This window comes from Amblyomma mixtum, chromosome 9, assembly GCF_055824585.1.
Source record: "Amblyomma mixtum isolate Tamu chromosome 9, ASM5582458v1, whole genome shotgun sequence".
In the NCBI taxonomy this organism is placed as follows: domain Eukaryota; kingdom Metazoa; phylum Arthropoda; class Arachnida; order Ixodida; family Ixodidae; genus Amblyomma; species Amblyomma mixtum.
In genome coordinates, this window is record NC_143020.1 from 47,068,953 (window position 1) to 47,086,242 (window position 17,290).

At 44.8% G+C, this 17,290-nt stretch overlaps 1 protein-coding gene across 2 annotated transcripts; it reads right to left on the bottom strand.

Moving 5' to 3' along the window:
* Positions 1-437: 437 nt before the first annotated feature.
* On the bottom strand, positions 438-17,015 carry LOC149328903 (lysosomal acid lipase/cholesteryl ester hydrolase-like). 2 transcript variants are annotated; one of them, XM_089561992.1, is made up of 10 exons: positions 16,879-17,015; position 14,775; positions 12,219-12,417; positions 10,654-10,768; positions 8,994-9,144; positions 6,982-7,077; positions 4,176-4,328; positions 2,274-2,345; positions 1,430-1,498; positions 438-689 (listed from the first exon to the last, which is right to left on the bottom strand). In XM_089561992.1, exons 1-10 carry the CDS (start codon positions 17,013-17,015, stop codon positions 438-440), a joined length of 1,245 nt encoding a protein of 414 aa, XP_089418118.1. The 2 variants fall into 2 exon arrangements, with proteins under 2 accessions (XP_089418118.1, XP_089418117.1); XM_089561991.1 differs by lacking the exon at position 14,775 and having other exon boundaries at positions 12,219-12,445.
* Positions 17,016-17,290: the final 275 nt, after the last annotated feature.

The window sequence follows — 17,290 nt, forward strand, 5'->3', positions numbered from 1 at the left end:
CCCAACGTCAAAACACAGTAGGCAGACCACGACGAGAGGCACTCATGCCCAATAAAGGAGCACGTTCGCTATATGTCCATCTTCGCCACCCTTCGAATTACTTTCTGCTTAGCAGGGGCATTTCTTTCCGACCGTTTTACAGGTCGACTGGTTAGCGTACATTTACAGCTATACCATGTAGATAAGAAATTCCAACTTGACGGTGCCCATCCCATCACCCTACCCAAATCAAACCCTCCTCCCCCAGAACTTCCAGGCTTAACCAAGCTAATCCGCTGCCAATTTTTTCTTCGGAGCAAAGGACCTATTAAGTATCGCCAATGATGAACACATTGCGCAAACGAAGATGAGTCCCCTATCTCAAATGAAGTATAAACACCCTGACGCTCCCCTCTCCCTAGTTCACTTTTTGTGGCTTCTATACATGTACGACAGGCCTATGAAGATGATGCGTACTTGTCGGTGAACTCCAGTAGGTTCTTATGGAGAACTTCAGGGTTGTTGAGTGCTATTGCAAAGTGTACGTGGGTGTAGTAGGGGTCGTCTATGTAGAAGCTCTTCTTCACACGCGGTCCGAGATCTTTGATGAGTTCACGGACGTTCGCTGGCGTAACGAATTGGTCACCGCGGCTCCAGAAAAGGCCCACATCCGTCTTAACGTTGCTTATCTTGTACTCCGGGGCTTCCTCCTGCACAGCCAGCGAACCCTCGTTCCCTTGGCACATAGGGCGTGCGATAACTTCACGTTGAACAGCTTACCAATGGGTTTTCCCCTATAAAGTTGTCACCAGTAAACTCTACTCCACGATAATGATTTGTAAAAGTAGTAGTAGTAGTGGTATATGTTTATTTGGCCATATTATATAGAATATGCCCTCGAGGTGAGGCTAAAGGAGGTAGACCAAGCATGCCTCCTGACAAGGCCTACACCCCGATAGAGGTCTTTCTCCTAAATTTCCCCAACTGCTCTCTCTTGAACCGAGTCTGCGCCATGAGTTTGTCAGCTAAATAAATCGTCACAAAATTAGCGCCACCTCTTGGCAGTATACTGCAGGACAATGACGTTATTCTTTTAGCGTATTGCTAATAGAATAATTGCGTATTTGTAATTAAATGGCAGCAGCAAACATGAATAAAAATATTCGTGCAATACAATTCAAAACTCCGCTATAGTATTCGCGATCAATCTCTTTTCGTTAAACGTTTTTCAAAGCATTTTAGTAGCTCGCTATTAAATCAACTTCAGAAGTGACGAGCATGCATCAGAACTCCTCAGTGCTTATTGAAAGTTAACTTTTATTTTTTTTTTCTATTTGGCTTTCGATTCAGATTACTTTAGCGTGTACATTTGGAGTGTTGTCAATGCAGAACGAAAAAATAAAGTGTGGTCCACTAAAAGAAAGAAAAATGAACTTGTCTAGTTGTTCACCTGGCCGTAATAAATCAAGTTGTCGTCAGACCCGTAGTCGAACTTGGTTGCCTTCTTGGTGTTTATTAGCTGTTTAAAAAGTAAGAAGTACAATATAGAGTTAGCACGCTGTCACTGCAACGAGTGCCATTACAGCGCTCTTCGATATCTATAAAAAAGCTGCTGCTTATTTATAGTGCACTCTTACTGGTCAGTGAGCAAATGTGAACAATTGCTTCGTGAAGCACAATGTTTTTCATACAGAGCTGGAAACTAGAACCAGAAAACAACTCATGGTAGTCGCAGAAGGAAGGTTAGAATATATAAATTTGTTATTTATTGTACATGAACAAATTCGAGCTGCAATGCGTCGAATGAAATAAAGAAAACCTTGTATACACCACGTAAGTATCCCGAACTTTACTGTTTCTGCATTGTCTGCCTGCATAATCTTGAGCTACTCATCCTTGCCAGAATAAGAATGATTTTATGCTGGCGTATTGCACAGATTATCATTTCACTAGATTAGGGCTTTCGGCTCCCCAGTTACTGATTCCCTGGTTTAGAGAAACGCGTTCCTTTATGCCTCTTGACGTAAAACCTAGATAACTGCGCTGAAAGGCGCACTGTGGGAAGTCGTTCATGTTGCCTAAAACATCCAAGATTTTATTTGATCGAATGTATAAATAAGGTTCCTAAATTATTTTCAGAAGTATTTTACCTATGTAGCCGCAACATAAGACATTAGTAAAGAAAAACAAAGGTGAGCAACATTGTCTCACTGCTGTATGCCTGATAAGAACAAAAGCTTTTGCAAGGATCAATGGTGCGGAATGTTTGAAAGGTATCTTTCTTTTCAACGTACTTGCAATAAGTGGACAAGGTTCTTCACCGACGATCCCGCAGGCGCATGACAGAGGTACACGGGAAGTCGAGTCTGCAACAGGCGCACGAAAACAAAAAAAAAGAAAAACATTGCACCGTATTCCGCATTCTAAAGAACGTACTTCTGACCTGTGTTAAAAAAACGCCAAAAAATAGTGCCAGACCTCATTAGAAAAGTTCAGCCAACATTGACAGCTCACACAGGTGAACTCACACAGGTGAACTGCCTGCCCATCGATATAATTATCTAACTACTGAATGGGACAAATTGGTTTACCATAGATTCTGTTAAACGTATCATAACAGACACTGCACTGCAAGGGACATCCGGAGCCTTTGCTAATTAGCAAGTTTTTCACTCGGAATAGTAATGGAATAAAAAAAATGGTTAACGTCACCACTAAGAATATACAGCCAGAAAGCCCAGGTTGAGTTACAAAGCCGTTTTATCCTTCTATCAGCACTGACGCATGGAGTTGCTGAAGTTTTTGTGGGCGCAAAATCAGCCCAATAAATAGGTCGTTTCAGTGAGGCCTGTCATGATCGTACTTCCGGCCACGTGGGCCCGAGCAAGCAGCAACTGAAGACGGTCGACAAGGCCGACAACCTCGCGACGGCGGCGGTGCAGTGTTGTGCTTGTGATGCCCCCCTCCTAGCCTAAGTGGATTAGGCAGCGGACTTTCTTGAGCGGAGGTGACCACGGCAGTGGCGGCGCCAGTCAGGCCGAGTTTACCCTCGGGTCATCGGACGACGGAGTGGTGCTACGCACAGTCAAGCTGTTGCTGTTAATTGAAGACGGCTGTGTCCTCGACAGAGGTGTCGTGTTCTGGGCATCCGGCGGGGAAGCACGTTCGTTCACCTGCTGGTAGACTGCGGGAGATTCATTTCCAGCCGTGTTTGATTACTCAGCCTTTACCCCTTCCCATCGACCGAGCCGCTAGAGAGCGGAACAGCCAGCACCGCCCCTTCCGTGGGTGGTAACACCAGCGTCCACTTCTGTCCATCCGATTGGACAGTGCTCTTCGACCTTTATTCCCCAGTCAAGGATCTGGGGAATCTGAACCCTATTTAACTCAGCTGTGAGTGCGGTCGAGAGAAGCCTGTTAACTCCCGTCGACTCCGGTTGATGAAGAAGTTCCCTTCCACTGAGAGTCACTCCCAGTCGCTCTTTTGTAAATAATGTAAGTAATTGTATAAAGCTTTCTTTGCCTTCCTCCTAACCCAGTCTCCCATCCTCCTCGTGCCATCACCGGTCCGGCCATGCTACCCGGGTCGCAACAGGCCCCCCGGCTCGTCTATTGCCTCCGACGCTGTATGACGTCTCAAAAGGGACATTAATCTCCTGAAAAGAGCGCATCAAAACTAGTCACAAAGTTTCAAATGGTCCTCCGATATCATGAAATCATAAATTCATAAGGCCACGTACTCGGAACCTTGAAAATCCTCCTCTACACAGTTGTCACTGTAAAACAGACTGAGCACATGCCGCCTGCATGTTTTGGTGCATTGGGAATGACGGTTTTTTCTGAGCTACCAAGCATCTCGAGCACCAAGATTGCACCGTTTAGGCAGCAGCAGCCACACAGCAAATCTCAACGCCTTTTCCGAACAAAGGTGGAGTGGCAAACTGTCTTTTTAGACTCACTGCACTAACCTTGTTGATGTTGTGACTTCCCAGGTTGGCGAACAAGTCGCCGAGAAATGAGCAGATGGCTCGCGTCGGGAGGGCGCGCATTGGGAATGACGATTTTTTCTGAGCTACCAAGAATCTCGAACATCAAGATTGCACCGTTTAGGCAGCACCAGCCACACAACAAATCTCAACGCCTTTTCCGAACAAAGGTGGAGTGGCAAACTGCCTTTTTAGACTCCCTCCACTAACCTTGTTGATGTTGTGACTTCCCAGGTTGGCGAACAAGTCGCCGAGAAATGAGCAGATGGCTCGCGTCGGGAGGGCGCAAAAAGTTCTGGCCAGTGGCATCAAAGGCAATCCCTGCGGCAGAAGCTCGTACTGTCCAGCCGCGTACAAAATGTTCTGCGCAAAGAGCAACATTTTTGCTATTTTTGCTCCCATTACCAATCAAGGAAAAATATAATGTTCTTTAAAAACATTCTCAATGTTATGAACAGGTATACTTGAGTATAATGTGTTTTAGCAGGGTAACTGCTAAATAAAAAGCAAATGCAGCTCACTTTTTAATTGCCCCTTTTTTGAAAAACTACAGTGAACTTTTACTAGATTCGAATCAGTGCGAAACCATAGATTTGTGCTACGTAGAATACGACGAGGAGCGTGTAGTACCACGGAATAGAGCGCTCCTGCTAGGCCAGCTGCAAATGGACAAAGCTGCAAACAACGGAAGATTTTGTTCGCGGTCGGTGTGCATCAGTTTACTTCCTACGCACTAAAACAGATGGTGATATGATATCATGGGTTTAATGTCTTGCCGCTACATGTAAACTATGAGCAAGCCGATGTTGTATTGACTACGGGTTAATTTCGACTACCGGAGGCTCGAGCGCGGACAGAAGCCGTCGTTCTGAGAGTCTACAGCAACCGCGCGCTGGCGCCGACTCGTGCTAAAGTACACCGCATGCTTCGCCTTTTACAGTGTGGACTGCACAGTCCTTCCACCTTCACCGGAAGCAACATACCGGTCTGACGAACGTCTTCCTTCTGGATGGCCCACTTGTCGCTTATTCTGCAATGAGTTTGGCTTTGCCGGTAGAAAATCCAGGCCATGACCATGTGCGCTATCGAACAGCATACACAGTTGCAATTACTTTTCGCCTGCATCGAAATGCGACCATCTCGGCCGAGATTCGGTCCCGTTACGTTGGTCTGAGTATCTGAAATCTGAAGTGTGTTAGCACCAGAGGAGGACTTTCGGAACGTGTTATTTACCAGATGAAGAAAATATTACGAAAAGCCCAGTGAAATAATGTGATCTCTCTGAGTGACTGAAAATCCGATGCTTGAGCCGTTAACGAAGACGATGGCCTAGTCTGGAGCCGTGGCCTTGCATCATGCACAGATCCAGTGCTTGTCTCAAGCATGCCGTCGAGTACGAACCATTATGGCAAGACCGCAATAACGGCAGTCTGGTCGGAAGCGCTTTTAACACAGGAGCTGAATAGACTCAAACCAGAAGGCGTCGACGTCTTGTCAAACCACTGTACGAGCCCCTTCATCGGATTATCAAGAGTTACAGCTCTTGATGTATGTAGTAGGTCTGTTCTGTGCCCTCGAGTTTGCTTCCTTTGGCACCCTTTTTTGCTATGGCCTTCTTCACGCGCTGTTCCTTTATCGGGCATGACGTCCTGACCCATTTCTGCATCTTTACTTCTTTACAAAGTGAGCGTCTTTGACCCCACCTTCAGAAGACGAAGAAGAAAAGTGCATTGTGTTATGGCGCTCTTTTGGCCCAGATGTCCTTGCGCGATAAAAAATCCCAATCATCACTTCATTGCAAAGAAGTAAAGAGGCAACCAGGAATTTAATATCAACTTCATGCAATTGCGCTTTCAGAATGATAAGAGCATCTAGGCTGAAGACAGGGTTGCGGTAATGGGTACCCTTCCAAAACTGGACGCAAACTTCTCAGCACCAAGAAATCCCTTTACCAAGGCGGCTCGACCATTTTTTGGGCAGACATCGCAGCTGCGGTGTATTAATCGGTTGTGATTATATTGCCTAGTAGGACAGGAAGGGTTATTCCAAAAGTGAATAATTAAAGCTTGCTTGTGGTTAATGGCGTGCCGCAGTTTGAGAAACAAGATCGCGTTTAATTGATAGTAAGGTTGAGCTTGAGGAAGTAATATGGTGTCTTCCATGATGTTTGTAGAGTAGCGTTTATCTGTCTGTTCCTCTCTAACTTCTCTGTCTTCTCCGCGGCGTTAGACCAAGAGATCAAAGTAGAGAGATTCTTAATGTTGGAAATGATATCAAGAACCAGGACATCGATATAATTGGGACGAGGTAAATATATACGGATCGAAAAGAATGAACGAATTACGTCCCGCGCTTCTTTCACTGTTGTGGATATCGGAGTAAAGCATTGGTCTTCGAACACTCATACTCGTTTCCATTTCTGCAGTAATCTTCCGGTACGGGTTCGGTCGAATTTCTGTCGCAAATCCGCCTCCTGGACTTCCGGAAAAAGCCGACCACGTGCACGTGAGCAAAATGAATTTATTCTAAGGTCCAGGACAGGCGCTAGGATGAACTTTCTGCGACCGCTACAAATAGCAATGGCCACGCCCTATTAGTACCGCAAACTCCATAGTGGTCCGTGCCGATTTTTAGGATTAGATATGTGCAGCTCCAGAAACATAGAAAAAGATGGCGCGGAGCATGCTAAGCAAAGATGTAAGCTTTGGCAAAACACCATATTAGCATGAATAATAAGTTGGCAACACTGCGTTGAAGTAGAGATACAAAATGTACTTCGGTGTAAGGCATGGGAGGTTAGGTACAACATAGGAAGCATCAATGTTATAAAAAAAAGTGATTCACAGCAGTAACGAAGCCATGGCGCACTACTGAGACATAAAATATTATCGCGAAATGCACTTATTCTATACTGAGAAGTTTAAAACTTGATCGTAAGTGGGACGGTTTTGCGTTTTTGCGGGTGTAAATGACCATGGCGGGGCGCAAGACACGAGTCCCGCTAAACAACGCTTACCGCGTAATCCACTGCGAAAGGTAGAAGAACGTTCAATATGTCGACGTTCATGTGGGACAGCTTGTTGAACGGGGCCAGACCGATGAACACTTTCACCTGTGTAAAACCAACGCGCCAAGCAATCCAGTGAAATATACTCATCTTACAAACGCTGCATTAAGGAAAGGAATTCATAGCAGTTCAGGAATGGAATCTGTGTTCTCGATTGAAAAATTGTGGTTCTGGTAGTAGTGATACAAGCTCAGGAATAAAAAATTATGTTGTCTGGGGAACAGCTCAAATGAAGCAAACATGCAATTTGTTTGATTGATTATATATTTCGTTGACTGATTTGCGCGCACCGGAAGAGCGCTGCATGCAATGAAGAGCCACCTGCGGTTCTATAACATGCACTGAAATCACAGTATATGGGTATGTTTGCAATGAAACCCGAGAGCCCCTGCTGTGTAAGTGAACCACGTAACTGAGCAAGAGCTACAATTGGGCGTAAAAGAGTGACGACGAATACAAATAGAGAAACGTAAGGCGAACACTGGTTGGCAATGTTTCGAGGCCAACTATTACGCATAGTTTTGCTCAATTCCTTTACAGTCACAATTGCCTCAGCAAGCGCCTCACTTTTTTTAGTTTTTTTTACGTAATATTACAAAATCAAAATAGCTGTATGCACAGGATTTCTTCCCCGAAAATGTGGGCCCTGGTCATTAAACAAACATACCAATATCGCAACAGCTGGTCAGAAATGATTTGTTTAAGAGGTAGTTATCAACAAATATTGCAGCAGCAAGGGATCTTACTGTGCTGGGGTGGTTCGTGATTTTCGTTTCAGTCTTATGTCTAATGGCATGGTATATACAACTGCACAGGGTTATAGTAGAGTTGTTATGACAGCCTTTGCGATAGCACGGAACTCCATATCTGCAGTGCTACCTGCAATGGACTGATTAAACAGTTTATATGCAAGAGGAGCGCCTCTTTGGTTGGCAAGCATAGCGTTAAAGACAATACGAGCGGTTAAACCTAACCTACCAACTACGGGTATACACCATTCGGGTAGAAAAAAGAAAACAAGTCAGACTAAGCACTGTAGGTTTTGCATGTGATCATGTTCCGACTTGCCGAATCCCAAGCACTTGATCACAAAGGTCTGCACACAGTGATGCTTGTTGAAGTTTCCTGATATTTCTTTACACAAATGGTCATTTCCTCGGCAGAATGGCGCTGCGTTGAGAACTAAATTGATTCGTTCAGTATTAAAAGCAGCAGTAAAGACCGCTTCGCTCGAGGTTCTGCACCGAAAACCTGTACGTTTTATAGTAAACTTTTAGAAGCGCAACGACTCGCGCTTCAGCACATTAAGTTTTGGTACCTTTTCTTCGCCAAGAAGCCTGATGTAGATTCTACCTCCCATAATACCTTCAACCTTTGCAGAGTAACCCGTCATGTGCTCTGAGTAGATGATTATCGAATAATACGTTAAGCTTTTCCTTTTCCCTGCAGGATGTTGTTCCAAGACGAATTCTTTAGATCAGTAGAACTTCTGTGAAAATTGCATTGTGTGAAAATTGGATATAGCACTATTCTGAAGACATCTCGTTGTGTCGTCGTCTCTCTCTGTTGCTTATTACGCTGCATCGAATTGTTAAAGAATGCTTTAGAGCGGTTGGCATTTGCAAACCAGCTATTGAGAACATTTGTAACTGGTTAACTAAGCGGTCGACAAGAGGAAAGTGATGCGGTTTTTTGTTTCTAGCTTAACCTCAGTTTTGTGTTTTTCTATTGCTTCCTACAAAATGCGAAACTGTGATGCTGGAAAAGCGTCATATTTAATTTTTTTTTCTTTTAGAATGCATTCTAAGTTAGGACCAGTATAATCCAGTGTGCTTTTTTGTCCTCATTTCACAGTGAGCCCCTTCATTAATGTGTGTCTGCGGGTACCAGCGGCCCACTGCTGTAAGAATCTGTAAAGGGATTGAGAGTGTCATAAAAAAAATATACAAGCTGCTCGCTACCTTGTCGTTATACTCCGGCTTCTCCGACATCATGGTGAAGAATAAAAGCGTTCCTTGGGACAAGCCTGTGTATATGAGATTCTTCCTGCCAGTCTTCTTAAGGACATGGTCGATCTGGGCCGGCAAGTCGTACTTGCCGTGTTCATGAAACCTATGGCCGCCAATACAAGCAGAAGGGAAGTAGAATCGACATTAGAGCTAGTTGGTAAACATCATGGAAAAAATAGTGCACTTAGGACAACGGACAAGGAAGACCCAGCAACACAAGCGCTTACTCGCTTGTCAACAAGAGTCACGATTTCCTAACATTCACCAGTACTCGTATCACACGCACTAAAACCCAGTGAAAAGCTTTTGCATCGCTTTTTCACCCCGTGCAATGTTTTTCCTCGGCTAGGTGAACTGGACTACGAAGTCGCCCCTGACGAAATGACTGCATTCCAGCGGGGCCGAGTACAACCAGAAATTGTCCATGTCGTCCGTCTAAAGTGGTATTATGCCCGCTAAAGGACACTGTGTTTCCACACAGGGTGGTTATGTTTGCACAATCCGTTTTATTTGTTCGTAGTCGCCTTATTCTTAAAGCATCCGGTTGGTGCCTCTTTGAGAGGGGAGTAATGCCGCGAATGTTTGTAGTGTGTGTTCCTTCTTCAAAGCTGCCGGCGCGCCATTTTATCCTGCTGAAAAAAAGTTCTATGATGCAATAACCTCATAGATCATTCATCATAGAATATCATACAATCTGTATGACATATCATGCAATCTGTATGATATATCATACGAATTGTATGATATATCATACAGATTGTATAATATGTCATACAGATTGTATGATATTCTATGATGAATGATCTATGAGGATATTGCATCATAGAACTCTTTTTCAGCAGGGTATTGCTTTGTTTGCGATGCAAGACGCGACCAGTTTTATCTCGATTGATCGCATTCAGGCAGAGCCGATTCTATCTTGTTGCGAAATGTCCTAGTAACTTCGCGCGCTTTATCTTCATCTTTAAATTGACCACGGCCGAGAGCGGCGGGCATTCTGTTCACCGACCGGTGAGCTGGCCTATTGCTACGCCGCCGCCGAGTCATTTACTTTTTTGCGGGCGCAAGTCAGCCCAAATAAAGCGTTTTGTTTAGCAGCCATTTTTGCTGTCGTCCTGCTCTCCAAACTGCAGTCACCTCTACATGACAATATGATCTCTATTCTTATAACGTATAATTCCAAACTCAACCATCAATTTCTAGTCTGCAGTTTTTCACTTATCTCGATTTGCCACACCTTGCCTACTGAGAACAACAAATAGAGAACTTGTGAATGCGCCAGCACTTAAGAACTAGGTCAAGTGGTCACTCAGATGAAAAGTCATCTCCCGGATAGATGTCATCATTGTGAGTCAGCGTGCAATTCATTTGGTGGACACCTTACTGATAGGATATCGTCATTATATTGCCTTCCTTATATTCACGGCATCCTTAAATTTTCAGAGTATTTCAGACATTTATAATTAAGGCAATATAAATTTCTCTACAAGAACGGTTATTGAGCCAAGAGAAACAGTCAGCGTGTAAAACCACGCTGGAGAGTCGCAAAGGAAAAGTCAGTTTCGTGATATCTTGTGAATCGCTGATGTACACAAAAAACACAGGAACGTACGAGAAATTCCAGAACCTCCGAGAGCGTGTGTTGTACCTCTTGTGGCGTTTTCCATAAGTGTTTCCGCGCACATTTCCCAGCCAGACGTCGTAGCCTCTGTCAGCTAGGAGGAAACCTGTGTAGTAGAACATCAGAGACGTACAACTTGTTCTAAAACGTTTAATTTTAAGCTAACATCTATGTAACGCCGGAAGGGAAGCAACATGAAATAAGCCTAATTTTAGAAAACAGTCCCAAGTAGAGAACCTTTTCTGAATTTAACAATCATTTCAAGCCTACACGTGGGCCTACGTTATTCTCTGTCGACTGGTAGGTGCAACTAAAAATGAAAAGTGTTCGCATCACCAATCACTTTCTAGGAAGGAAGTTTCCAGTTTCAAATACCTAGGTGTAACATTAACTAACAATCTTTCCTAGAATTCACATGTGGAAAAAATATCTTCGTCCGCCTTTCGCGAACTATGTTTTTTAAGACATAAACTTTCCAAAGCCCCCACTCATGTTAAACTTCTCGCGTTTAACTCACTAATTAGGCCTAAGCTTGAATATGCATGCATGGTGTGGGATCCTTATACTATTACCAATATTAAGAAAATTGAAAATATCCAAAGAAAAGCCGTAAGATTTATATATTTTAAATTTTCACCTTTTGATTCTCCGTCTTAGCTAATGAAATCTAACCTTATCCAACCTCTTGAAGCAAGAAGAAAATGTATTCGACGAGAATTTCTTTCCTTGCTCATAAATAACAAATTGGCGCTTGATCCTGCACCCTATTTATCGTTTTGAACTACACGCATCGCACGTCACCATCATCCCGGTTCACTTACCCCGTACTTTGCTAGAACTGACAATTTTAAATTTTCCTTTTTCCTGCATACCATCAGCGAGTGGAATTCTCTGACACGATAAATGTCAGCGCATAGTCATCCTGCATGCCCTTTGCATTTTTAGTTTTTCTTTTTATTTTACTTGTTGCCCATGTATCTGTAATATCTAATATGTATTTGTACCGCTTGGATCTGTATCATGATCTACAGTATGCCATAAATAAAATTAATTAAAAATATGCAACATGCTGGTGTGGTTATGCAACCTTGTGGCAGTTCAAAATAAGGTCAAATTACGTCGACAGAAGAGAGGAACACCTTTGAACTCCCATGCAGGCAGAATATTGAGAACCAGTACAAAAAAGGCTTAAACGAATGCATCTGAGCAAGTTGGTACACATGACGAGTGAAAAATAAAACACAACCCAAGCGACCGCATGAAACAACTAAGCAGAAAACACAGTTTGTGGCACAACCATGACTGGATTACTGAACACAACGTTATACTGTAGCATCAAATAAAGCACCGTTCGCAAGAATCACAAGAACAACACTAAAGTTCTAGTGCACCGTGCTACACTTTGCGCTTATTCGTTAATCTAAGGAAGTCACCGCGTCATGGGCAGAACACGTGGCGTGCACTCAATGCGTTCTTTTTTCGATACGAAAAGGATGATAGTCATGACGAGGTGAAATCAGGTGTAGGCAAAAACGACTACAAAGTCGGCAACTCACCGAGAGACTGTTTGGGAAAGTCTAGCACAAAGTTTGAGGAGTCGCCCACCATTCCGCTCATGAGGAGAATGGGCTGCTTGAGGCACGGGCCTTTGCACTTTTCTCTTCCGTGTGGTATCCTATGCATCTCTATAATGTACCCGTCGCTGGTCATTACGCTGTGCCTCTCGAACGGGTACCCTTTGCTTCGAATCAGCACCTCCTGTATGAAACAAAAAAAAAATTCGCTGTGGCTTAGCTTGGTTAAGCCCGGAAATTGCGAAAGCAATATCCGTACCTACGCCATGGTTCAGCTGGTAGTGTAGCTGTTGGTGGTCCTTGTGGTTAGACTTGTGGTGATGCATCGGTTATACAATCCAATCCAATCCACTCCGCTCCAATCCAATCCAATCAAATCCAATGTAATCTAATGTAATGTAATGTAATCGAATCTAAGCTTATCCAATCCAATCCAGTCCAATTCAATTCAATCCAATCCAATCCAATCCAATCTAATCTAATCCAATCTAATAAAATCTAATGCAATCACGGTCAAAATAAGGTCAATGGTGGTCACCGCCGCGGCACGGCAAAGGCGTGAAAGTGCAAGTAGTATTGCTTTCGCAATAAAAAACATCGCAGGACTCTTACGAGTGCGTAACGCGAGTGTTTGAGCGTTGTTCGCTCTGGTTTGACACAGAAGAAAGGAGCGGGGCGCTGGACAAGGCGACGCTAATGTCCTTGCTTGTCTGGTTGTTTGTTTTAAACCGACCACATCCGACCTCCCAAGCCCCTGCGCCTTTTGCGTTGCCCACTCTCCCACTCCCCTTTTCCAATTACCCTCTCTTTCCTGTAAGTCAGGAGTGGCACTGCGCATGCCGACGAAGATGGAGCGAAGCAAGGAACGCGTCTAAATATACTATCGCTCTGAAATTATTGGTGTTAATGTGATTTATGGCGCTGGCAGTATTTTGTTTCCTTAAATATCTATTCGAACGCGTGCTGTAACGGACTGTGCTTTTGTCCAAAATACAAGAAACGTTTAGGCTAACAAAGAGGGTTGAGCTTAAGTTAAGAACAACGCAGCGAGCTATGGAAAGGAAAATGATAGGTGTAACGTTAAGAGATCGGAAGAGGGCGGAGTGGGTGAGGGAACAAACGCGCGTTAATGACATCTTAGTTGAAATCAAGAGGACGAAATGGGCTTAGGCAGGGCATGTAATGCGAAGGCAAGATAACCGCTGGTATTTAAGGGTAATGGAGTGGATTCCAAAAGAAAGCAAACGTAGCAGGGGACGGCAGAAAGTTAGGTGGGCGGATGAGATTAAGAAGTTTACGGGGGTACAGTGGCGGCAACTGACAAAGGACAGGGTTAATTGGAGAGACATGGGAGAAGCCTTTGCCCTGCAGTGGGTTTGTCAGGCTGATGATGATGATGATGGCAAGAATAATCTTAAAAGCGACAATCTGTAGCGACATGGGGTCCCTTAAAGGGCAGCTCAAATGTTTTTTTTCTTGGGTGTGGGGGGGGAGGGAGGGATTTCAGGTTATTCAAGATTAGGATATGTGAAGGTTCTAGGTAAACCATCCAGTGTTTTAGCTTGAAAAGCAACACTACGCAAGTCGCCGAGCCATTTCGCGGAGCCGAGGAAAAGCCATACTGCGCATGCGCGAGGCGCAATGACGCCGCACGGCGCACAGCTGGCGCACCCCCGCCGTCGCTGCGGGGGTGACCCAAAGGTACCGCCGCCGCGCTCACCAGTTGCGCATGCGCAGTAGGGACGCATAGCTGGCGTGCCGGGGCCGCCGCCGCTGCCACGCGCTCTCCACCGCCTCTCTCTCTCTCTCCTCGATCCTTTCGCAATCCTTCAGGTTTAACCACGGCTACACGACTGCCAATTTTTGCACTAGCATTGGAACAGGTGACGTCATCGTCGATTAAAACCTCGACGTTCTTCAGGCTTCTCCTCACGGCGCTGTAGCAGTGCAAAAATGTCGTAGCGACGTGATTGTAGCCAAAATTTTAGATATCCGCCGCCTTCGCTGCATAGTGCTGTGTGTCGTCCGATGTCGTCGAACAATGCTGCGTGAGCTTCACCTTCATGCTGTTGGTTTTCTTCCATGACACAACCGTTTCTTCGCTGGAAATGTAGCGCCGTGGTGACATGACATCTTTATCGGTACCTCTGCCAGTCGCTGTGCACCGCAGAGAAGTCTGAACGCCTGCGCCGCTTTCTTCGGCGATTACACCACCATTTCAAATGCTACCCCGAAACTATTCCGCAGGCTTTACCTGAATGATTCAGAAATCGGTCCCTTTAAAACTGATCGAATTCAAAAGCTTCTTAAGTTTCCCTTTAAGCAAAAGCCTTCATACGTATGGCCCTTCACTCGGAAGGCTACATGCTACTTGTCCATAAAAGAGCCCTGCGGCGTATGCTTCATCACTGCGGTAACTTAATGCGTCAAATGAACAAGACAGAGATTCACTCTTTATTGATATGTGTAATTGCTGTGCGCTGGATAGTACACTTGACGACCCGGAGTGAGTCCACTGTACTTGAGGTTGTACTGTACTCTACTGCGGGAGCAAATAGGAAAGTGCGTAAGGGCTTATACGCCAGGCCTAAAGGACATATAAAAAAACGAAGTATATGTGAGGTACAACCCCTGTAAAAAGTAAGCGGTTTGCTTCTAAGCTGTTTAGCGCGGCTAAATAGTATATCTAACAGTCCAAAGCTTCGGAGGATTGAGCACGCGAAGCCAGTCCTCTTTTAAGATATTATGGTCGCTGATGATGTATAACGAGGCATCATGAAAACCTCGCAAGCAAGCCCCTTGGGCTGTATACTATTGGCTGATGCTGTACATATTACATTGTAGGTAGAGATGACAAAACAATGCCACATATGAGAGACCAACAGAGTAGACGATATTTTTAAAGTTATTTTGTCCCTTGAAAACGGGAAGTACATGAAAGTACAGAAACAGTTGCTATCCGGATATTCCACTTTCTTCTTTGAATCAAATTTACATCGGTGAGCATTAGTTCTTGCGCCCCACGGCATAAGTAGTTAGGGGTAATACGTTTGTGAAACACTTCTCTATTAATGGAATGAAAAACTTCAGTGCGAATGAAGCGCGGTGTAATTCAGAGTTGGGAATATGAAGGAATCTTATTGCTGCAAGTTGAGTGTTTCTGCAGGAACCTACAAAGACTAAGAATTCACATGGAGAATCTGCCGCATCCGCCACCTAACAGTCTATTACCACAGTACTCAGATGAGAAGTCGGTTGTTATACCGTTGGGAAAGCACTAAGAACGTAACGACTGGACGCGTCTTGGTATCGCAGCTGTTTGAGGGACAAGGACCATGAGTTCAGTGGAGGCATTCCTTATAATTTGTTTCCATCGCGAAGAATGTTCCGTGTGTAGGGTAGGCAATATTAAAGTCAAAACTCCTCCTTCCGTCTTAGTCTCTACAAAAAAGCAATATCAATGCAATAACAATACGCTAAAATATGTCCTCCGGCCTGAGGTAAACACTGCATTCGCACAATAACAGCAAAAGAAACTAGACGGCCGCGTTATTCCTCAACTTTCCCAAGCACCATGAATATATGAAAGGCACAACCCATTTTCACTTCATGGTCATCCATGTTTTCTTTTGGCGTTCAATCACCAATTTTCCATTGCCGTTCCGGTCCGTGCGCCTCGGAGCGAGACCTGTACATTCCTGAAATGTACACATCTGGGGCCGTATTCTATAACGATACATTATAGAGTTTGCATTTCATTTCTCCTGTCGTCAGCGTGACGGCCGCGTCAGACGAAACCAACAAATGTTAAAATTCAAGCTTAAAATAAAAGAACTAATATTGAAATAAACCAAACTGAACTAGAATAAACATCATATAAAACACAATTATTTCCTGTCATTGGCTTGGATATGTAGAAAAGGATTAGTTCCTGATTCCATAGCCCGTGGGAGTGTCTCCTCCCACACGATCTTGCGCCTTGAAAGCCTCGGCGGCGTGACCGAATAGCAGTGGACAATGTGGGAGAGGATCAAATGAATTCCAAATAGAAAATGGATGAAAGATTGTTACAGAAACTGCCCATGGCCACTGTGCTCGCGCCAGCTTGCGTTTTGTGCCGCTCAGATGAAGAGAACGGCTCTGGCTTATGCGCTTGCGAGGAGGAGGTGGACGGCGCGACCTTCTAAGAAGTGTCGCCGCCGCCGGAGCTTCTGTTGCTCCTGATCGTGAAGTCAGACCACTGCACCCATGGCGACGACACACCAGTTAGGGCTTTCGCATCGGCAAGCTCCAGCGGCTTCGGCGAAGCCGTTGACCTCTGATTATGGTTTGGTTTGGTTTGGTTTATGTGGTTCGACGTCCCAAAGCGACTAAGGCTATGAGAGATGCCGTAGTGGAGGGCTCCGGAAATTTCGATCACCTGGGGTTCTTTAACGTGCACTGACATCGCACAGTACACGGGCCTCTAGAATTTCTCCTCCAAAGAAATTCAACCGCCGCGGTCGGGATCGAACCCGCGCCTTTCGGGTCAGCAGCCGAGCACCTTAACCGCTGAGCCACCGCGGCGGCTTCTATGATTATGATACCCCTATAAACCGTATGGCATGCATTTCAAGCAGTAAAGTAGAAGCAAGCGGATTACTCAATTCCCGTGCAACGGTCCGGATCATCTCCTGTGTAAAAATTGGCGAACTCGGCTTGCAAGTCCAACGCCGTCCTCAACGATCCCAACAGGAGGCTCGGGATAAGCCGAGACAGAGCTTCGGAAGGTGACACCATCTCCACGTGGCGACGGCGACAAAAACAGGTAAGTTTCTTCTGAACTAATACATCCGATGCGAAAACATCCCGATTCTTACCTGCTACAAACTTTCACTCTCTACGTCCGAGAGTTAAAGTGTTATGCGTCCGGGAGGAAGCATAGAGTCTAGAAGTGATACAAAATGCCACTGCTTCCTTATAGGCAGACTATCCTTTGGTGCCGGCACGAGTGAGATTATAATTACCTTCTTTGTGACGCGAGTTGTCGGGATGTGGTTTCAATAAAGAGAAAA